The 23,540-nt window shown below is 42.3% G+C and overlaps 2 protein-coding genes across 2 annotated transcripts; one reads left to right on the plus strand and one right to left on the minus strand.

Moving 5' to 3' along the window:
* Positions 1-1,434: 1,434 nt before the first annotated feature.
* Positions 1,435-20,972, minus strand: dpm1 (dolichyl-phosphate mannosyltransferase subunit 1, catalytic). The gene is made up of 9 exons (XM_003223991.4): positions 20,746-20,972; positions 18,390-18,489; positions 15,789-15,822; positions 11,515-11,591; positions 11,395-11,420; positions 10,290-10,385; positions 8,394-8,462; positions 7,941-8,055; positions 1,435-1,756 (listed from the first exon to the last, which is right to left on the minus strand). The coding sequence occupies exons 1-9, from the start codon at positions 20,970-20,972 to the stop codon at positions 1,652-1,654; spliced, it is 849 nt and encodes a 282-aa protein (XP_003224039.4). The 3' UTR covers positions 1,435-1,651.
* Positions 20,971-22,380, plus strand: mocs3 (molybdenum cofactor synthesis 3). Its single transcript, XM_003223985.4, has one exon. It carries the CDS (start codon positions 20,971-20,973, stop codon positions 22,246-22,248), a length of 1,278 nt encoding a protein of 425 aa, XP_003224033.1. The 3' UTR covers positions 22,249-22,380.
* Positions 22,381-23,540: the final 1,160 nt, after the last annotated feature.

Below are 23,540 nucleotides of genomic sequence, written 5' to 3' on the forward strand. Positions count from 1 at the left end.
ACCAATGGAGGAGAACCAGATAAACAAATGCTATAAAAACCATAAGACTGCAGGATTCAGAGGCTAGTAATTTCCACCAGGTGTCATTTCACACAATAAATGTAGACCAAGGAGAACCCAGCATGAAGTAGCAGTTTGAGAGTTGGATTAGGTCTCTGGGTATGCTCACTCAGCCATGGTAACCCACCTGGGTTTGCATCCCAACTCAGAGGAAGGCAATGGCAAATCACCTCTGACAAAATTGTGTCAAGAAAACCCCATAAAAGATTCACCTTAGAGTTGCCACAAGTTGGAAATGACCTGAAGGCATATAGTAACAAATAGGTCAAAAGCCAATGATACATTTTTGATATATAGTCCAATGATCTTGGAACCTCACCCCCCCCGCCCCTTTTCTGCCCAGATTAGTCCTTTATGGTGCCCAAATCTGCTGTGGAAACCTTCCCAGAGTTTTAGAGAGTGCAGAGCATTACAGAAAGGAGGAGAATTCACTGGTTTTCCCAGAAGAGGAAGAATCCAGTAGATATTTACCTTTGAATTCTGGCCAGAGAAACAAGATACAGATACAAGATAATCCACAGCTTCTCATATATGAACTCAGTAAGGTTTACGTTATACTTGTGGCAAACTACACTGAATGCTGAAAATAGAATGCATGGCAACATTTGTAATCTCTCTCTAACATTATCATAAAAGCAGTCTTCTTTAAAATTAAAAAAAGTTATCTAAAACATTTGGCCAAAGAGAAAACCCATGCTCTTGTGTTTTAGAAACTTCTACTGTAATATGATAAACATGGCACAATAAAGAAATTTCCATCCACACAAGAATTACTGAATAAAATCCCAAAAGCTTTGGCTTATTCTACAATCTCAGAAAAAGAAAAGCTAGAATTGGATTTCATTTGGAGTTATAAGCTTGTGAGTTGCTACATTGCATCAAAGACACTTATTTCTATCCCACACACATTCCTAAAGGACAGAATGAGATCACTAAAAAGCCAAGATCTAGTACTTTGTCCAAAAACTTCAATCGAAGTGCCATTTCCTTATGTACACGAAACACAACATGATACGTGTTGACATGGTTTCTTTTCCTCCTGCACGCACTTATGCTGTTACAGTATTGAAACTGAAATATAAGGCACATTTTTGAAATAATTGAAGTCAAGGATCCTAATGTATTCTTTTTCATATGCAGTTCAGAAAAAAACCCTCTTACTAATGACAAAAATCTACCAAAAATGGAGGGTTGGAAAAACATCACTGTGTAGTTGCAGTGGTCAGTGTATTTAGATATTATTACTATTTCTACATTTTATTTTACATAATAAATCAGTTTATCAGAAGAATAAACACTTCAAGCTGTATGCACCCAGTTTGTAGTAGTCAATAAATCACATCTCCTCCCATGAAGAAAAAATGAACACCATCAAACTGGGAAATGTGTGAATTTATTATTTTTAGAACAAATACTACCTAGTGATCACAGTTAATAAATAAGTCCATAGTTGTATGTATTGTCTGTTTTCCATCATATCAGAAATCAGCAATGGTTTGGTATTTAAAGTCACAGGGAAACTTAACAAAGTACAAAAATAAATTCTTAAATCCAATTTAATGTTATATGGAATGTAGGGAAAATAGTTCCACTATGTAGTTGCAAACAAAGTCAGAAGTCCCTTTAGAAAGGAAACTATTTCGTTGCCTCCTAATTTAGATTCTCCATAGACTCGGTCCACAAATGATATAGGAACCTATTGGAGGAAACAAGTTACAAAATCATTCCATTTATAGAAACAACTTCAGGCTGTAATAAAAGTACATAGAAACATCAATTCAAAGTTTGATTTTACTTTAATTATGACATAGATAAGCTTACCCACAGAACCTAAGGTAGCTTTGATTGATGTACTTGAGGAACTGAACTGAACCACATTATCTTACATACCACTGAACTCCTGCTGACCTGAAAAACTGCCTTGTAAATTAAGTATTAGACTACAGGTCGAGCACTGATGCACTTTAGTTTTATATGTGCTGCTATATTTAACACCTGTTATGAGTTTGAACTGTGTTATTAATTGAGGCATTAATTTTAAGGAGCAGAGAAGTGGGTAGGAGGGTTGGAAAGGTGGGTTCCTACTGGTTTTATCTTGCAAGTATATTTTTGACCGCAGAACTTGAGGACTTTACTAAAGGACTTGAGGACTTTACTAAAGCGCACTTGAGCACTTTACTAAAGGTTGCAGAAGAATCCTTCCCTTTATTTGGCACGTATCACTTTAGACTTATAAGGATAGAAGGGGGGGGGTACAAAATCTCTTATATAGAGAGACCCTAAAGAAGTGGAAGGAGGAAGCAGTATTATAAGACCTCGCTTATACTTAACAACAAGTATTACTGCTGTGATGGACCATGGAAGGGGGGGCATTCATCGGCCGGGGGGGCCCTATTGAAGTAATTCAGGGGAGGGGGAGATATGGGAAAGGGAGGCATAATTAATTCAGCCAAGGGAAAGGAGGAGAGTTCTTGTAGATCTAAAACGGCCTCCTGACATAGGAAATTTGGGTGCCCAGGCTAGCGGTCCCTCCGATCTAAAGGTGGTGCTGCTGAACGCCAGGTCTGTCAGCGGAAAATCAGCGATTATCCAGGATCTTAACCTGCATAAGTGGGCAGACCTGGCGTGCATAACAGAGACCTGGTTGAATGAGGCTGGGGGGCCAACCTCACACAGCTTTGTCCACCAGGTTACACCGTGCAACACCAACCAAGGTCTGGAGGGCGGGGAGGGGGGTCGCATTAGTCTATAAGGAGTCCATCCTCCTGACCAGGTGCCCCATCCCGCAGTCAACCCTGTTTGAGTGTGCCCATCTGAGGGTAAGTGGCCAGGACAGTTTAGGGATTCTGTTAGTGTACCGACAACCCTGCTGCACTACAGTCCCCCTGCCTGAGCTAGCTGGGGTGGTCTCAGGCCTGGCATTGGAGTCTCAACGGCTAATAGTGCTGGGGGACTTCAATATCTATGCCGAGACCACTCTTTCTGGGGCGGCTCAGGACTTCATGGCCACCATGGCAACCATGGGGCTGTCCCAATTAGTATCTGGCCCTACCCACAGAGAAGGGCACACACTTGACTTGATTTTCTGCCAGGGATGGGAGGAAGGTGGCGGTGTGGAGGAGCTCACCATCGCTCCGTTGCCATGGACTGATCATCACCTGATCAGGTTTAGACTTGCTGTGCCCCCTAACCTCCGTAGGGGTGGTGGACTTATTAAAATGATCCGCCCCAAGAGACTGATGGATCCAGATGAATTCCTGACGGCTCTTGGGGAGTTTCCCGCTACCTCGGCTGGCGATTCTGTCAATGCTCTGGTCGCTCTCTGGAACAAGGAGACGACCAGGGCAATAGACACGATCGCTCCGGAACGTCCCCTCTCGAGTACCCGAGCTAAACCATCTCCTTGGTTTACTGAGATGCTGGCAGTGATGAAGCAAAAGAAGAGGGAACTAGAGAGCATGTTTAGAGCCAGATGAGCCAAACCGAACATGGCTATGTTCCTACTTCAGGGCATATGCCGTGTCAATATATGCTGCAAAGAACTCCTTCTATGCAGCTAATATTGCGTCCGTAAAGAACCGTCCAGCGGAGCTGTTCCGAGTGGTCAGAAGTTTGTTATATCCCATCTCCAAAGACAGTCTCCCTGACAACTCGGCAGCCAGCTGTGAAGCATTTGCTCGGTTCTTTGCGGACAAAGTCACTTTAATCTGTTCTAGCTTTGACATGTTAATGGCAGTCTCCGAGGATGTATCTAGAGGATCCGCTTGTCCAATTTTGATGGATTCATTTCAATTTGTGCAGCCTGAGGATGTGGACAAGGTGCTTGGAGAGGTGAGGGCTACCACATGCATCCTAGACTCCTGCCCATCCTGGCTGGTGAGAGAAGCCAGAGGGGGATTGGCCGAGTGGGTGAAGGTGGTGGTGAATGCCTCCCTTCGGGAAGGCATTCTTCCAGCGAGCCTTAAATTGGCTGTGATCAAGCCACTGTTGAAAAGGCCATCACTGGACCCAACTCAATTGGATAACTTTCAGCCTATTTCCGATCTCCCCTTTCTGGGCAAGGTCGTGGAATGTGTGGTGGCCACACAACTCCAGGCATTCTTGGTAGACACTGATTATCTAGAACTGGCGCAGTCTGGCTTCAGGCCAGGGCATGGTACTGAAACAGCCTTGGTCGCCTTAGTCGTTGATCTATGCTGTGAGATGGACAGGGGGAGTGTGTCCCTGCTGGTTCTGCCAGACCTCTCAGCGGCCTTCGATACCGTCGATCACGGTATCCTTCTGGGACGCCTCGCAGGAATGGGACTTGGAGGTACTGTCTTGCAGCGGGTCCGCTCATTCCTGGAGGGTCGGTCCCAGATGGTGTCACTGGGGGACTCCTGCTTGGCCCCACAACCTTTGTCTTGTGGGGTCCCGCAGGGCTCTGTATTGTTCCCTATGATTCTATGTTGTTTAACATATGCATGAAGCCGCTGGGAGAGATCATCCGGAGTTTTGGGGTTTGGTGTCATCTGTACGTAGATGATGTCCAGCTCTGTCACTCCTTCCCACCTGTTACTAAGGAGGCTGTCCAGGTCCTGAACCGGTGCTTGGCCACTGTGTCGGACTGGATGAGGGCGAACAAATTGAAACTGAATCCAGACAAGACAGAGGTCCTCCTGGTCAGTCATAAGGCTGAACAGGGTATAGGGTTACAGCCTGTGTTGGATGGGGTCACACTCCCCTGAAGACACAGGTTCGCAGTCTGGGGGTTCTCCTGGACTCATTGCTGAGCTTGGAACCCCAGGTCTCGGCGGTGGCCAGGGGAGCCTTTGCATAAATAAGACTTGTGCGCCAGCTGCGCCTGTACCTTGGGAAGCCGGACTTGGCCATGGTGGTCCACGCTCTTGTTACATCCCGTTTGGACTACTGCAACACTCTCTACATGGGGTTGCCTTTGAAGACAGCCCGGAAGCTCCAACTAGCACAACGGACAGCAGCCAGATTAATAACTGGAGTGGCATAAAGGGAGCTTACCACCCCGCTGCTAAGCCAGCTCCACTGGCTGCCGATTTGCTACCGAGCCCAATTCAAAGTGCTAGTTTTGACCTATAAAGCCCTAAACGGTTCTGGCCCAAACTACTTGTCCGAACATATCTCCTCCTATGAACCAACTAGGTTGTTAAGATCATCTGAAGAGGCCCTACTCTCGATCCCACCTGCCTCGCAGGCCCGGCTGCTGGGAACAAGGGACAGGGCCTTCTCGGTAGTGGCTCCCCGGTTGTGGAATGCCCTCCCCAGTAGTGTTTGACAAGCCACAACTCTCCTAGATTTTAGGAAAGCAGTGAAGACGTGGCTATGTGCTCAAGCATTCGAGGAGTAAATATCTAAGGTGATATGGCTTGAATCAAGGCATACGCGAAAGGTGTCAGTGGACGAATCTAACTACATATGCATTTTAAATTTTATAATTCATGTTTTAATAGAGTTTAACAGAGTTTTTAATTAATGTGGTATTGTTGTAATGTTTATTGATCTTGTTATTGTTTTATTGAATGTGTTTTGGGCAATGTAAATTGCTGACTGTTGTAAGCCGCCCTGAGTTCCTACGGGTGAGAAGGGCGGAGTAAAGGTGATGTAAATAAATAAATAAATAAATTAGCTCTAATTATTGGACACTGTGGTTATGATCAAGGAGAGCAGACTACAGTCATATTAGCTAATGAGTCTTCAAGAAGCTATTACATGTATTAAGATTACCTTTTAAAATAGAGGATGGGTGAGCATATTTCAAGAATGCCTTAGTTGTGTATCAATTGCATGTCAGGGGACTGGACAAGATTACTATTGTGGCACCTTCCAAACCTAAGAAACCTATTACTTCACCTTTGTGCCAAAAAAGGCAGTCAATACATCTTACAGTAATGCAGTTCAAAAAACAAGTAATATTGCATCTGAAGAAACATAGATTAAAACATGACTAAAATAAAATAGCTTTTAAAAAAGAAAGCAGTAATTCATGTTGACTGAGAATGAGGGTATTTGAAATCCACCATACTTGTGAAGAGGCTAGAAAACATTAAGTGCCAGTGTTCAAAGACTCTTGGCTAATGTAAAAACTGTTCAGAAGAAGGTTGCATTGAAAAGGTTAAAGATAATAAATAATAAATTTAGCACACATTTTCTTTTTAAACATAGTATCACTTCAATAAAATGGTTGCACATGGTTCCAACTTCACTAGATGTTGATTATGTGGAGTTTCTAACCATCAGTTTTTTAATACAGTGAAACAGGAACTTTAACATTCCAGTAAGACTGTAAGTTGAATACTACAGGTCTCAAATTGCGGAATCCACAGAAAATCTGGCTAGGAGTTCTCTGTTGGCACAATCAACCAGAAATCAATTGGCAAGCAGAAATGGAAAAAGACATATCCCACACCCATGTATCTATGCCAAACCAAAGTTATAGAATCTTTACGCAATAGTTTCCTTTCATAGTGGTGGGCCCAAAGTAGAGATAGTCTAATATACCTTCTGTTGCCTTTCCAGTGGATTTCCATGACTAAGCAGGGATTTGAACCTTGGTGTCTTAGGTCCCTTCTACACTGCCATATACAATTTACATTATCTGCTTTGAACTTGATTATATGGCAGTATAGACTAAGATAATCCAGTTCAAATCAGATTATGTGGATGATCTGCTTTGATAACCTCGGTTATCTGGCAATGTAGAAGAGTTATCTGGCAGTGTAGAAATTGTCTCTGCTCAAATCACCACCGACCTAATTCAAAAGTTCTCTGTCCAGTTCCCTTTGTAATATTTTGGAAGCCCAAAACAGCCTACAGAATGAGTGTTGTTGAGACTGAACACCCTCATCATCATTGCCTCGAATGTTCACTTCTATCATGATTTCCATTCCCCCTCCCACCCCTTGGTATATATTGGCTCCACTCCATGAAACTAAAGTAGTATACTGGATTCCATGAAAGTTTGTTCTAGAAATGCCCTTTTCTGTTAGTCTCAAAGATGCTACAACATTCCCTTACATCATATTACTACGCAGGTTAAAGTAAACCGTTGAAGAGAGATCACAGCCACTGTAATTCCTTTGATTTAGTGTCTATGACTGCAGAGAGGGCAGTAGAGCTTATTGTACCAGTCCATTTCAATTTATCTATTTCTGTGAATCCCAAGAACTCATGTGGGTAGCCGCCTCACCTCTGCCCAAAGGATCACATCAAATAAGAAAAGATTAAATGATCACTTTCTGTAACACTGACCATTACCTGCCCACATTTTTAGGACACTGACAGCTGGACTCATTGTCCTGCAATTTCTCTAAGTGATACCAGAGGTATTATTTCTCATGACTGCTTTACAGGTATCCAGCAATTGAGATTTCAGTGTACAAAAGGCCTGCTTTTTATTCTAGCTCATTGAATACTGTTTCATTTAGACATAAAGCGATTTTAATTCCATAGAATTGCTTTGAAGGACCTAATAATGCCTAGACCTCCATAGCAATTATATGGGCGATGTCTGCCAAACATCCTAGTGGAAGGTGATCACAGAATCATATTAGAGTCATTGAGAAAACATTTCTCTAGGCATTTTCTAGGTCCTCCAGAGTGATTCTAAGGTATGCTCTGACCAGAATCCCGAAACACCATTCAAATAAAAAGATATAGGGTACCAGATTATGTCAAGAATCACAGTACGCAACGGGTCTTGAAATTGATTTTTCGCATAATGCATGTGCAACTACTGAGAATAATGGCCTTAGCAAGAAGTATGCTTCCTAAGCATTTTTACCTTATGTTTCTACAGTAATCAGGTAAACACGTAACATAAAGAATGAACTGGAGATGTCCTGCTTTTATTTTTTAAATCCCCATACCTCTCCAATGGAGTAACCAAGTTGTCTGGCTCGGACAATCATTTCCATCTGAAAAACGTATCCTTTTGAAACACATTTCTCCATCAGTTTTTGTAAAACCTCTTTTCTATATAATCTGCAAGTTAAGTATATTAAAATTAAATCTTTCATGACTTTTCAGTCACACACATACACTTCATGAATTATGTCTAGACAGTCAATACATAATGTTTAACACCACTTTGAATCTCATTAAGCCACTTTGACTCTCATTAAGAGAAGAAAGTGGGAAATAATAATAATAGTAATAGTAATAATAATATCACATTTCAAATGCCATGTTCAATACCAAATTTCACCTTTAGGTAGTACAGCTCCCTGCTGACTTTCTCATATGAATCTCAAATTGATCTTTAACTTGATCCATTCTTGTTCATACTGTGGGAATTACATGATGTTTCAAAACCAACATACCTGAAGCTTCCTGTTAAATCAGATGCACCTGGCTGCAGTAGAACTTGAGTTAGGAAGTTGGCGCCTCGGCTAGCAAGGAAAATAGGGAATTTTAATAAACATTAAAATCTAATTTTGAAAATGCACATTCTGTTTTTAAGGTAGAATTTCAATGTAAGAGAAATAGTCATAGTAACAGAGAAATGTGGTTTCTCAGCATAAGAACTAAGAAAATAAAAGATAATAATTTTAATACCATCTAACACAGCTAGGAGGTAACTTGTAACTTGAAGGTTGGGTTGCTGACCTGAAGGCTGCCAGGTTCGAATCCCACCCGGCGAGAGCGCGGATGAGCTCCCTTTATCAGCTCCAGCTCCATGCGGGGACATGAGAGAAGCCTCCCACAAGGATGTAAAAAGATCAAAAAACATCCGTGTGTCCCCTGGGCAACGTCCTTGTAGACGGCCAATTCTCTCACTCCAGAAGCAACTCCGGTTGCTCCTGACACGAAAAAAAAGGAGGTTTACAAAACCAAGGAATAATCAAATTTTTGCTAATGGGCGGAGAGGAAGAAACAAGGGGATGTTGACACATTAGGCATGAAACCCATAGGAGACACATTAAAAATACATCAAAATCAATAATTTCACTCAGTGTGTGTTTTCCTATTAGGTAAAGGTTTCCCCTGACGTCAAGTCTAGTCGTGACCGACTCTGGGGGTTGGTGCTCATCTCCATTTCTAAGCCGAAGAGCCGGCATTGTCCATAGACATCTCCAGGTCATGTGACTGGCATGACTGCATGGTGCGCCGTTACCTTCCCGCCAGGAGCCCCCGTGGCCTAGTGGAGTAAAGCCTCGTGACTTGAAGGTTGGGCTGCTGACCTGAAGGCTGCCAGGTTCGAATCCCACTCGGGGAGAGCGCGGATGAGCTCCCTCTATCAGTTCCAGCTCCATGCGGGGACATGAGAGAAGCCTCCCACAAGGATGGTAAAAACATCAAAACATCTGGGCGTCCCCTGGGCAACGTCCTTGCAGACGGCCAATTCTCTCACTCCAGAAGCAACTCAGGTTGCTCCTGACACGAAAAAAAAATACCTTCCCGCCGGAGTGGTACCTGTTGATCTACTCACATTTGCATGTTTTCGAATTGCTAGGTTGGCAGGAGCTGGGGCTAACAGCGGGTGCTCATTCCGCTCCCGGAATTTGAACCTGGGACCTTTTGATCCGCAAGTTCAGCAGCTCAGCGCTTTAACACACTGTGCCACCAGGGGCCCGTTTTCCTATTACTGAGTTGCAAATATGAGAACAATGTAATTTCCCCCTTAAAATATATCTCCCAATTTAGAAATATTATCTCAGGATTTGAATTTGGTTAACTACTTTAAAACATTTTTCTGATTTTTAAAAATGAAGTCACGTAATTTATTATTTTATTTACCCTATTTATACTCCGCCTTTTTCTACCCCGAAGGGGACTCAAGGTGGCTTACATGTGACAATTATTCAGTGCTTTAACCCATACAAAATTAAGCTTAAAATAGATTGAATTAAAATTAATACATATTAACATTTAAAAACATCACATTCAATATTAAAATCACGCCATCCAGACTTGAAACTTGAAACATGCCATAAAATAATTTCATCAGAATAATTTCTAAGGGATTTCTGAAGAAGGCCTAAAAACTTGGCAATTGAACCAATGTGCTCTTCCAGAATGCAGGTAGAAAGCTAAAGTGAAAGGTATTCCTAACCCAAAGTTTGCATTCTGCAACTTATTACGGGAGTTGCTACTTGTTTAATTTCTTGAGATATCTCCTCCATCATACATAAGTTTGATGCTGAAGATTTGACAGAGAACTGCCAACTCCAAAAAAACAAGATGGTATGTAGTACAAAAACGACACACCTACTAACCTGATTAATTTTCTTTTCAAATCCCATCCGTGAACACCTCCATTTCCTTTATAACGAGTTCCAGACACAATGTCAAAATTACCTTCTTTCTGTATTCTATAGAAAAACAAAATTAGAGCTCGTGCTATATCGTATTTAAGCTGAGATTCTGCATAGAGGCTACATGTAATTTTACAGTGTCATTGCTAGGTGCCTAACATGCCATACAAATCTTGTAGTGAATTATGATTAGGAGCCTCCGATGGCCTAGGGGATAAAAGCCTCGTTACTTGAAGGCTGGGTTGCTGACCTGAAAGCTGCCAGGTTCAAATCCCACCCGGGGAGAGCGCGGATGAGCTCCCTCTTTCAGCTCCAGCTCCATGCAGAGACATGAGAAAAGCCTCCCACAAGGATGGTAAAACATCAAAAAACAAACAAACAAACAAACAAACAAAAACATCCGGGCGTCCCCTGAGCAACGTCCTTGCAGACGGCCAATTCTCTCACTCCAGAAGCAACTCCGGTTGCTCCTGACACGAAAAAAAAGTGAATTATGATGAAGTTACTAGACATCTCACACAATATTATGTTGCAGAACCTATAGCCCTATAGGACCAGTAGTACAACAAATATGTTGATGTCTCTACTTAAACAAAGAATCCTACCATATAGCTATGCCTCTGCTTCCCTCCTCAAGAATATGAACATTGGCCAACATCAATATTCATTTTCCCGTGGTTGTAAATCAGTTTACAATGATGTAAGCATCATTAAGGTGCCAAAACATTTATTGTTTGCTTTGTTGCAAAAGATTAACATAGCAACACCTTTGAAAACTAACAAAGATCTAATCTCCGTTAATAAACTAGGTCAGAAGTTTATATAAATAGATAAAGCTGTGGTTCCAAGTGAGTTGAATATACTGACTAATGCTAAAATATTTAAACATAGGTTAAAGGTTTCATCCTGACTAAAAATACATCCACTGCTTTCAGAATGTACTCTCTGGCTACAAATAAATCTAGTATGAAAGGTATCCTATACATCCAAATGCCAAAAAAAATAAAAACAAACAGCCAGACTATGCACATTAAGTATGCTATACAAGACCAGCAAATGTACCCACCTGATAAACTCTGGAATGAATTTTGGCTGCAATGCAAAAGAGAGGTGTAAGAAGCAAAAAAGGAAAAACCAGTAAAATCAACTTTGTCAAACACACACACAACACACAGGACAAACTTACATGGTGTGAGAGGTCAGCATCCATTATGATTATGAAGTTTCCTGTAGCATGTTTCATCCCATGAATGTAAGCAGTCCCTGATGTCAATAATACAAAAGTCACTTCTGTCATCCATATTCCAAACAACATAATACTGTGTTTGTCAGATATTAATTTCAGAAGGTTCTACTCTCCTATGAGAATAAGTACAATCCTCCAACATTCCCTGGAGTCTTTTTTTTCATGCTGAGACACTTCAAATTTGTATCTCAAAAGAAGTCATTTAACAGTATTTAATTGGTAAGATCTACACTACAGAAACAAAACACCAGTTAAAAGCCTATACTTTAATTATATATAATCTCTTAACAGACATTTTCTTACTTCTTCCGCTGATTAAGCACTACTCTTGTCATCTTTTCACTTCTTCCTTAATAGTTTCAATTCTAAAAAACTGGATTTCAAACATTTCATGTCATAATTATAATTTTAGGGTATAATGCTATGGCCCTTGGGAGAGTTTCTGACTCTCTTAGGATTTTTATAAAACTCCCTCTCTGCAGAGAGAAAAAACCCTGAAGAAGGCAATGGCGTTAAATCCCCTGCACCATCAATTCCCCATCAGATAGGGGTTAAAATGTGGGAGGTCTTAAACCTATAGGAATTAGCATAGGAGAAGGAGCCCCCGATGGCATAGTGGACTAAAGTCTAGTGACTTGAAGGTTGGGTTGCTGACCTGAAAGCTTCCAGGTTCGAATCCCACTCGGGGAGAGTGTGGATGAGCTCCCTCTATCAGCTCCAGCTCCATGCGGGGACATGAGAGAAGCCTCCCACAAGGATGGTAAAAACATCAAAAACATCCGGGCGTCCCCTGGGCAACGCCCTTGCAGATGGCCAATTCTCTCACTCAAGCGACTCAAGTTGCTCCTAACATGGAAAAAGGGCTTCTCCGTCCTCCCACCTTCCAATACCTGAATGCTTTATATTATCCTGGCAAGAATAAGACAGGCAGGGCTTGAATGTTTCTTCCAAAAATAGTTCAATAGTTCCAATTATATAACTTCCCCATTACCCGGGCGTTATTCTGCACAAAAACTGTTGAGGAACTGCCTACCCCTTTAAATTATTGACACATTATGGCCCCTACATTACCTAATATAAGTATTAATCCCAAAAATTGTTCATTTTATGGAGAAAATGTATTTTAGTGAATAACACTAAAAATGTCTCTTGAATATATATTTATGCTTTTCTAAACTCCCCAAATGTGTTTACTCATGGATTCAATACCCAAAGTTTCACCTACTCATGTTCTAAAAGGTATTCTACCTCCCCCCAAATTATGTTTGGGCCTCCTTAGATCCTCCAGTTTGATTCTAGTGTTTTCTATCATACATGGTTTCCTATATCCATGAGGGTGAGGGGTGTCTGGGAACATATCCCATGTGGCTATGGGGCTAATGTACAACACAAAGGGGAGAGGAGGGGGAGTAGCTTTATATGTCAAAAACAGTTATGTTGCAGAAGAAATGCAAGACTGTAATCCGGGAAACCAGCTTGAAAGCATCTGGATAAGAATCAAGGGAACCGGGACTCAAAAAGATCTTGTCGTGGGTGTCTACTACAGACCTCCGAGTCAGGATGAAGGACTTGATGAAGCCTTCTGTCAACAGCTGACCAAACAGGCACAAAGAAGAGATATAGTAGTCATGGGCGATTTCAATTATCCCGATATCTGCTGGAAAACAAACTCAGCCAAGAGTACAAAGTTCAACAAATTCCTCACTTGCCTTGCAGATAATTTTATGGTCCAGAAGGTAGAAGAGGCAACAAGGGGATCAGCAACTCTTGATCTAATCTTAACAAATGTGGAAGACCTGATCAATACAGTTGAAGTGGTTGGATCCTTAGGGGCAAGTGACCATGTGCTCCTGCAGTTTGCAATACAAAGGAATGCTGAAACTAAGACAAGTCAAACACGCATTCTGGACTTTAAGAGAGCTGACTTCCAAAAAATGAAGGAATTACTGAGCGGCATTCCATGGACGCCGATATTAAAAAACAAGGGAGTTAAGGATGGATGGGAGTTTTTCAAAAGTGAAATACTCAAGGCGCAAATGCAAACAGTGCCAACAAAGAAGAAAAATAAGACAAGTGCAAAGAAGCCAGAATGGATGTCCAAAGAACTTCTAACTGAGCTAAAGCTCAAAAGTGACATGCACAAGAAGTGGAAAAGGGGAGAAATCACCAAAGAAGAATTCAAACGTATAGCCAACACCTGTAGGGAGAAGGTTTGCAAGGCTAAAGCGCAAAATGAGCTCAGGCTTGCCAGGGACATAAAAAACAACAAAAAAGGCTTTTTTGCTTACGTTGGTAGAAAAAGGAAGAAAAAGGAGGCGATAGGGCCATTGCAAGGAGAAGATGGGGTGATGGCGACAGGGGACAGGGAAAAGGCAGAACTACTTAATGCCTTCTTTGCCTCGGTCTTCTCTGAAAAAGAAAGCCATCTTCAACCTCAGCAACACGGAATGGACGAAGGATTGGGGGAAATCCAACCCCAAATAGGGAAACAAGTTGTCCAGGAACACTTGGCCTCTCTAAACGAATTCAAGTCCCCAGGGCCAGATCAGCTACACCCAAGAGTACTGAAGGAACTAGCGGAAGTTATTTCAGAACCACTGGCAATTATCTTCGAGAGTTCTTGGAGAACGGGAGAAGTCCCAGCAGATTGGAGGAGGGCGAATGTGGTCCCTATCTTCAAGAAGGGAAAAAAGAACGACCCAAACAATTACCGTCCGGTCAGCCTCACATCAATATCAGGCAAAATTCTGGAAAAGATCATTAAGGAAGTGGTCTGCGAACACTTAGAAACAAATGCGGTCATTGCTAATAGTCAACACGGATTTACCAAAAACAAGTCATGCCAGACTAATCTGATCTCTTTTTTCGATAGAGTTACGAGTTGGGTCGATACAGGGAATGCTGTGGATGTAGCGTACCTGGATTTCAGTAAGGCCTTCGACAAAGTCCCCCACGACCTTCTGGCAAACAAACTAGTAAAATGTGGGCTAGACAAAACTACGGTTAGGTGGATCTGTAATTGGCTAAGCGAACGAACCCAAAGGGTGCTCACCAATGCGTCGTCTTCATCATGGAAAGAAGTGACAAGTGGAGTGCCGCAGGGCTCCGTCCTGGGCCCGGTTCTGTTCAACATCTTTATTAACGACTTAGACGAAGGATTAGAAGGCACGATCATCAAGTTTGCAGACGACACAAAACTGGGAGGGATAGCTAACACTCCAGAAGACAGGAGCAGAATTCAAAACGATCTTGACAGACTAGAGAGATGGGCCAAAACTAACAAAATGAAGTTCAACAGGGACAAATGCAAGATACTTCACTTCGGCAGAAAAAATGGAAATCAAAGATACAGAATGGGGGACGCCTGGCTTGACAGCAGTGTGTGCGAAAAAGACCTTGGAGTTCTCGTGGACAACAAGTTAAACATGAGCCAACAATGTGATGCAGCTGCTAAAAAAGCCAATGGGATTCTGGCCTGCATCAATAGGGGAATAGCGTCTAGATCCAGGGAAGTTATGCTCCCCCTCTATTCTGCCTTGGTCAGACCACACCTGGAATACTGTGTCCAATTTTGGGCACCACAGTTGAAGGGAGATGTTGACAAGCTGGAAAGCGTCCAGAGGAGGGCGACTAAAATGATTAAGGGTCTGGAGAACAAGCCCTATGAGGAGCGGCTTAAAGAGCTGGGCATGTTTAGCCTGCAGAAGAGAGGGCTGAGAGGAGACATGATAGCCATGTACAAATATGTGAAGGGAAGTCATAGGGAAGAGGGAGCAAGCTTGTTTTCTGCTGCCCTGCAGACTAGGACACGGAACAATGGCTTCAAACTACAGGAAAGGAGATTCCATCTGAACATCAGGAAGAACTTCCTCACTGTGAGAGCTGTTCGACAGTGGAACTCTCTCCCCGGGGCCGTGGTGGAGGCTCCTTCCTTGGAGGTTTTTAAGCAGAGGCTGGATGGCCATCTGTCGGGGGTGCTTTGAATGCGATTTCCTGCTTCTTAGCAGGGGGTTGGACTAGATGGCCCATGTGGTCTCTTCCAACTCTACTATTCTATGATTCTATGATTCTACAACTAGCTAGAATCAGAATAAAATCTACAGTAAAGTGTATGGGCTTTCTTAAATATGTAAGTCACTTGAGAATTAATTGAAGGTCAATGTATAAGTTATCATAACACTACACAAATAATAGACGAACAAACAAACACATACCCAGTCCAAGTTTCTTTGCTCTGGGTCTTAAAAGCTGTAAAATATATGAAGACAAAATAATAGATACATGTGTTAAAAAGCCTGTAAACAGAAAACATGTATTTCTTTAACATTCCCTCTTTATCACTTTTTTCTTCTCGCTAACATCCCATGCCCTCTCCAACGTTCCGAAAAGTTCCCGAATTCTAGAGCAGGTGGTGATGGGGAAGGCTCTGGTGAAAGACAAACTCAGATGCTCTCTATTCTGCTGATTTACTCCTTTCTGCAAGAGAGAGTAACTGGGCTGTAGCCATAATCATACAGTAACATTCACAGCTGGACTATATAGACACTCAGTTAAATAAAAATAATTGTGGAATGCAGGGAAGGAGGCCCGGGTAAGCATTTGTGCAGTGGGTTATTGACCAATTCTTCCCCCTCCCCATGGAGTTCAGAGGACCTTGGGAGACTGATTGCAGAATTTGGGGGTCATGAAAGTAGGGACCAGAGGCTGCATATACCCCTTAGGCCACACCCATCTTGATGTAGACCAAACTGAGAAGAGTTGGTTACTGTTGAAGTTGTGGGACAAATTAAATCACATAACATGGCCATTTTCCTCTATGTGCCTTGCCCAGGAACAAGGTGTTGCTCACTCATTCTCCATCCCAAGCACAAGAATCAAAGACTTGCATTCACAGGATTTTCGTGGAAACACTAGCTGAAAGACAAGTTTGCATTCCCTCCTTTCTCTACTTAGTGATAGAAGACAAGAGAGCAATATGTTGTCTGCAAAATTTCCAGAAGCTGCCTGAATCCCAGCCAGGTCCAACAAATATAAGATTGCAGGAAAGGGGTCACAGATTGAAGATAACAGCAGGAATGCATTTACAAGCACAGGGGAATCACCTCCATTATCTGTGATAGGAGGTCAGAGTTTTGATAAGGTTAAAGGCCTCTTGGGGAGCCTACAACAGGCCAGATTCCAATTCCTGATGTGTCAGACAGTTCCCTTCCATTGCAACCAATGCTACAGAATGAAATAAATTCTTATCTGCCAGGATGAAATGTTTTCCATATGCAACAAAGTGCATGTGCCTTATGTGCAAAAGGAAAAAATTCAGTGTAAGCATTATAATATTATGATGGCAATTACAAGGCATACAAATATTCTCACTTCTATGCATATAGGAAATGCCAATATCATCTAAAAGCCTATCACAAAATTTATCTGAATAACTTCTGTTCCCCCAAGGGGAGTTACTCCATGTTTCCCTTCACAGGATTTCATAATCTTGCACAGTTGGCTCTAATACATCTCAGTGAGGTACACAGGTCTTATATACTATACAATACAACCACCCATACTTCTGGAACTGATAACTATGGTTTCACCTACATGCATGTGAGGAATTTTCTAGATCCTCCAGACAAATCTAGGGAATGTTTCCAGTGAGACTCTATGGTAACTTCCATTGGAAGTTGTTCATTAAAATATAGTTCAGTATTATCCATGTTTTCCTGTATCCACACTGAGTTCAGAAACATATCCTTCATGGAGGCAGGGGCCATACTTTATGTGTTGTAAAGCTTTACAACAATATGGATTTTAAAATATGCCACTTATAAAAATACATGGTTATACAGGAAGGTTGCATAATTTTTCAATCAAATTGTGTGTGTGTGTGTGTATGTGTCATCTCAAACATGAAAGCCACGTGTATGTCACTGACGCAGCATATCCTATCAATCATATACTGAACCACAATTTCTAGTGTTCTTCATCACTGGCTATCCTGGCTAAGATTCAGAAAACTGTAGTACAACATTTGAAGGGCCACATGATCTCCATCTCTGATGTCAAGGAATGTCACACTTCTTGTGCCAATTTTAAGAATTCCTTTCAGCAGCATAGGCAGGGGAACCTGCATGTATCTTGTCAACTTGAATGTCTCTCAACATAATAACACAAAGATATCCTATTACGCAACATATTACACCTGTCTAAACCAGTGGTTCTCAACCTGTGGGCCCCCAGGTGTTTTGGCCTACAACTCCCAGAAATCCCAGCCAGTTTACCAGTTACCCCCCACGGGTACTACTAGAACATTTTGTGAGGCTTATGATCAAACATAACTTTTGAAAGAGAAATCAAAACTGGAACCAAATACAGAACACATAAAACCAGTTCCTTCAGTTTCACTTACCCACATATAACAAATTATGTCTATTCTAGGAATTTTCTAAGTTCTCCAGAAGATTTTTCATTATGCTTCCACCAGAAGTTACCATTGTAGTGCCCTAGAAGACCCAAGAAATTTTCTAGGTTCACCAGCAGAATTCTGTGCTAATTTCTGGAGTAAGGCATTCATTTCAATAGGCTCTGCTATTATTCCTGGATTTCTGTCTCTGTGGTAAGTTTGGGAACCTATTCCTCATGTATATAGAGGCCATACTATTTATTTATTTGAATTTCTCCATTATCTCTGTGATTAAAAGGATAGAGTATCAAAACTCTTTTTCTTAAGACAAATACTGCTCCTTCATTTTCAATCTAGTTCAATGATTAGTTTGAATATGTTGTGTTGCAAAAATATAGCAGCCAAAACAAACATGACTTACAATTTTATCTGATCCATAAATCTTTATCAACTGCTCAGCAATTTCCTGCGTACCATCTGGGCTTCCATCATCTATGATTATAATTTCAAATTCATATCCACTGGGGAAGAAAAAGGGAATTAGTTTATTAATCTAGTTTCAAAAGCTCTACCACATCAAGAGGATGGAGGATTAACCCATCAAATGATCATCAAACACTATGAGCAGTTACTAATGTTACCACAATTGTCATACATTGCAGAACAATCAAACAACTTATCAATTTATGACCAGACTGTTTGAGACAGACTGGTGATCAATCACTTTCATTTCCATTTCCAAGGTTTGAAACTATTATATGTTCCTGTTTAATAGTCTCATTTCCATTGCTAGCATGTAATTGATTATTTATTTAAAAAGAGTATCATCATTAGTGTAATAATTAAAGCAACTGTTTTATGCATTAGAGATTGCTACTTTTAAGCTAAACTAGGAATACTAACAAAGGCCATGTAGGTATTATGAACTAAAATCCCTATAAGTTCTAGTCGTAATCAAATATATTTGACATGCACCAGGTTTGGAAAGCTAACATATATGCTTGTTACAAATTTTTATATTTCCTTTTGCAAACAAAAATATAAACATCATAAATTTAGTATCTGTATTTGTGAGGGGCAGGCTGATAATGTACAGTACAAAGCTTATGTAGAATAATTATAACACCCACAGTCTACACATCTGTTAAGAACATTTGATTCAGCAGCAACACAATGTGGTCTGCCAACATCTGGAGCAGCATGTCTTCTAACTTATACTGAAAAATGTGAGCAGCATTTTCATCCACTTTTCATACATAAAATCATCAAAACCCTCCCAAGCCTCTATCCCTATTCTAAAGGCATTTGAAAATGATTCTATGAAGAACCCTGGAGATGGCTCACAAAATTGTCTGTTCCATCAAGATGCCTATCGACGTATAGCTACCCATGGATTTTATAGGGTTTTCTGAGACAAAATTACGCTGTCAGATCAGATGTTGGCACTCAATCACAGCCACTAAAAGGCTTGCAGCTGGATACACAAAATGAATGTTTGATTGCCAGCTGTTTGTGCCAAGCAACACACTCAAAGTCTGCACATTAACAAAACAAAGAGTCTGCAACTGCCACGGGAAGACTGTCATGAAACACTTTTCCTAAGAACGATTTGAATTTTTTTTTACTAGATAAAGACACTGAACGGAACCGGCTCATGCATTCAAATTGGACCATCTTTAAAAAATAAGTATTTGATTTAAATTAAAGAAAAAGAAGACTGAGGTTTCAATCCTGAACACATGTACCTAAAAAAAACCATGATGTAGAATGTCATTTGATTCTGAATAAATTTATACAGAACTGCACTGTAAACTTAACTCTATTTTTAAAAGACCATGTCTACACTTTCCTGTTTATCAGGAAAAGATGTTCTATGAGGGCACAACGGATTGATAAAAGAATCTTTAAACTTTGTTGTAAACTGGTCTGAAAATATGATTTAAGGGCTGCATACCAATACTGAAACCAAGAAACAGCTGATCCTGAAAAGTATGTGACCACAACACAGACCTAAATTAGGCTTCATACACAGGATAATTTGACACTGATATATTATCCCACATCCCTGAGTCACTTTGCTAGGAAGCATCTAATTTGGGTTGCTGTGAGTTTTCCAGGCAGGGTCCAGAAGCATTCTCTCTGTGCTTTGCCCATATATATGGCAGGCATCCTCATAAATTTGAAACTTAAGTGGCTGAGGGGGGAAAGGAAGGGGCCTGAGGCTGTTAGGAATTGTGGGAGCTGAAGTCCAAAACACCTGGGAGGCCGAAGTTTGGCTCTTGTCTGGACTAGTCCATAGGAAGCAGCTCTATGAGAAGTACAATAGTATCAACACTGGACCAACTGAGGAAACCAAGGGGTCGTCCACACTGCAGAATAAATGCAGTTTGACCCCACTTGAACTGCCATGGCTGGATGAGAATGGAATCCTGGGAGCTGTAGTTTCCCAAGATCTTGATCCTTCTCTGCAAAAGAATGCTAGCACCTCGTCATATTAGTTCCACAGCACTGAGCAAAAGCAGTTCAAGTGGCGTCAAAGTGCATTAGTTCCACAGTGTGGATGCACCCTGGGCGATCAGGGCTCAGCCACGGAAGCACTGTTGGTGATTCTGGACAAGCCTCAGAAAACAGGGAGCGTAAAAGCCCATGAGAGGCAGGCAGGGTTCCCATAGCGACGGCAAGGAAGGAACACAACGACGAGGCCCTGCAGACAGGCTTTTGCGGCATCCACGTCGGACAAATAAAGCAAGGCAGCGCCGCCTTTTCCGCCGGTTCACCTTTGCTCGAAGCTCCTCACCAGCAGCCACACAATCAGCGGCAAGTTCTGGCGCTCGTTGTAGGTCGGCAACAGGACCGAGTACTTGACCCTGGAGGCCGCCATGATGGCGACGAAGGCGGAACCGCGCACGCAAACACATTGACCCCGGAAGAGGCGGGGCTTCCTGCTCACTGGCGGCTGCAGAGCTGAACGCGGCCTAACTGTCTTAGAGGGAGAAGAAGCCATGGCGGAAGGAGGGAGCGCTCAAGGTTCGACTGTTGCCAAGGAGACAGAGGCGCCGACACTGAGCCGAGTGGACATCCAGCGCTACTCTCGCCAGCTGGTTTTGCCGGAGCTGCGCATGCGCGGCCAGCTTCGCCTCTCGGCCTGCTCTGTCCTGGTGGTGGGCTGTGGAGGCCTGGGTTGCCCGCTGGCCCAGTACTTGGCCGCAGCCGGAGTGGGCCGCTTGGGACTGGTGGACCACGACGTGGTGGAGCTGAGCAACCTCCACAGGCAGGTCCTGCACCGGGAGAGCCGCCTGGGCCTCTCCAAAGCCGAGTCTGCGGCCTCCGCCTTGAGGGAGCTGAACTCCTCAGTAGAGTGTGAGGCCTACACTTTGGCCCTCAACCCTTCCAATGCCACTAGGCTGGTCGAGGCCTACGACATTGTGGCCGACTGCTCCGACAACGTGGCCACCCGCTACTTAGTCAACGATGCCTGTGTGATGGCGGGGAAGCCTTTGGTGTCCGCCAGTGCCTTGAAAATGGAGGGGCAGTTGGTGGTCTACAACCACCGAGGAGGCCCGTGTTATCGCTGCCTGTTCCCCAAGCCACCTCCGCCTGAGACGGTCACCAACTGTGCGGATGGCGGCGTCTTGGGGGTTGTTCCCGGCATCCTGGGGTCTCTCCAGGCGTTGGAGGTGATCAAGATCGCCTCGGGCATGGGCACCTCCTTTGACCGCTCAATGCTGCTCTTCGATGCCCTCGAAGGACGGTTCCGGCACATTAAATTAAGACCCAGGAATCCAGATTGTGCCGTATGTGGGGAGCATCCCTCTGTGATGGCCCTCCAGGACTACGAAGCCTTCTGCGGGTCTTCAGCGACAGACAAGTGTCGCACATTGCATCTCTTAAATGGTGACGAGCGCATCTCTGTTGAAGAGTATAAAGAGATACTCGACGGCCAAGCTCTTCATGTGCTGGTTGACGTCCGCCCATCTGTGGAAGTGGAAATATGCCGCCTTTCACACTCCTTCAGTGTACCCTTAAGTAAACTGGAAGGGAAAGACGAAGAATGCTTGAAGACTCTGTGCCGGACAATTACTGAGGCCAAGCAGAGGACGAATGATGGCTTGTCTTTCCCAGTTTATGTTGTTTGCAAATTAGGAAATGATTCTCAGAAGGCTGTGAGACTATTACAAGGGTTGTCTTGTGATGGACTAGGCACAATCTCTGTTAAGGATATCAAAGGAGGACTCGTGGCTTGGGCTAACAAAATTGACCCAGAGTTTCCTCAGTATTAATGCTCTGTTAATAGTAATAATGTGATCTTAATCTGAAGCTAGTTTGATAATTAACTTCTTGAGAAATCAACATGTAAGAGATTTGTTTCTATTGAAAATGAAACCTCTTTTATATATAAAAAATCAAATATGTGTGTGCACTTAAGCTTCTTGAAGTGACATGTGGCTCCAGAAAAACATTCATTTTCATAGCAATGTGATGAGCTTACATCTTGACTTTTAGAACTACAAAAGCCTAAGAATATTTAACTCAAAACACTGACCAAAGTTATGTATCACATTCTATATGCATCTTTAAATATGCTTTGTACTACTGAATTCGAGTGATTTAGCTATAACACACTCCAAGTTCTCAGACAGTATTGTCATAACAGCCTTTCAACATTTAATCAATGATTGATTTAGGGCCCTTCCACACAGCCATATAACCAAGATTATCAAGGCAAAAAATCCCATAATATCTGCTTTGAAGTGGGTTATCTGAGGCCATGCTGCCATATACCCCAATTCAAAGCACAAAATGTGGGATTTTGTTCAGCTGTGTGGAAGGAGGCTTAAAATCCTTTCATTCCCTACTGTCTTTTGCATCTTGTTATAGGCCCTTGGCACTTACTTTGTGCTGTTTGAAGATGCGAACTAACCAGTTTTCAGTCATCTTCCTCCTTATCCTCATCACTACATCCTACACTACCAACATGGATACCACCATCTTTCGCATTACACTTCAGCTATGTAATTCTGATTTCAATGTGTCATTTGTGTCTTCTATGTATCTGCACTGAATTTATATTACAGCACTATTGATTCAAATCCCTTACCACAGTGGTTCTCAACCTGGGGTCCACAGATGTTTTTGGCCTTCAAGACCCAGAAATCCTAACAACTGGTAAACTGGCTGGGATTTCTGGGAGTTATAGGCCAAAAACATATGGGGACCCCAGGTTGAGAACCACTGCCTTACCATATCCCTTCCTGTTATCACAAGCAGACATACCCATCTTTTCTTTATGCTCTGTTTAGCTATGTTCTGCAGAGGCATATGGAAGTGCATAAGGCAATTGAAAGTTATTCATTTCATAATCCACCTTTCTCCCAGCACAGGACCCCAAATGACAAATTAAAACAAAGTACAGTGAATTTGAAGGGAAACTCTTCTGATTCATATCATATGCAGGGGGTTTCTTGTATTTTCATGATGCAGCTTTTTTTTTGGAAGACTACTACCATCTGGTATAATACAATACTTAGTAAACTTCCATTATATTCTTTATCTAGCTAGATTTTCTGTGCCA

Source organism: Anolis carolinensis, chromosome 4, assembly GCF_035594765.1.
Source record: "Anolis carolinensis isolate JA03-04 chromosome 4, rAnoCar3.1.pri, whole genome shotgun sequence".
NCBI lineage: Eukaryota > Metazoa > Chordata > Lepidosauria > Squamata > Dactyloidae > Anolis > Anolis carolinensis.

Bases quoted from the DNA above. Each gene is read 5' to 3' on its own strand.
- mocs3 (XM_003223985.4), top strand. From the start codon at position 20,971: ATGGCGGAAGGAGGGAGCGCTCAAGGTTCGACTGTTGCCAAGGAGACA.
- dpm1 (XM_003223991.4), bottom strand. From the start codon at position 20,972: ATGGCTTCTTCTCCCTCTAAGACAGTTAGGCCGCGTTCAGCTCTGCAG. The intron at 10,386-11,394 runs GTGGGTACATTT...GTTTTTCTATAG, and splicing joins TTCATTCCAGAGTTTATCAG to AATACAGAAAGAAGGTAATT. The intron at 1,757-7,940 runs GTATGGGGATTT...TTCCTCCAATAG, and splicing joins TTGGTTACTCCATTGGAGAG to GTTCCTATATCATTTGTGGA.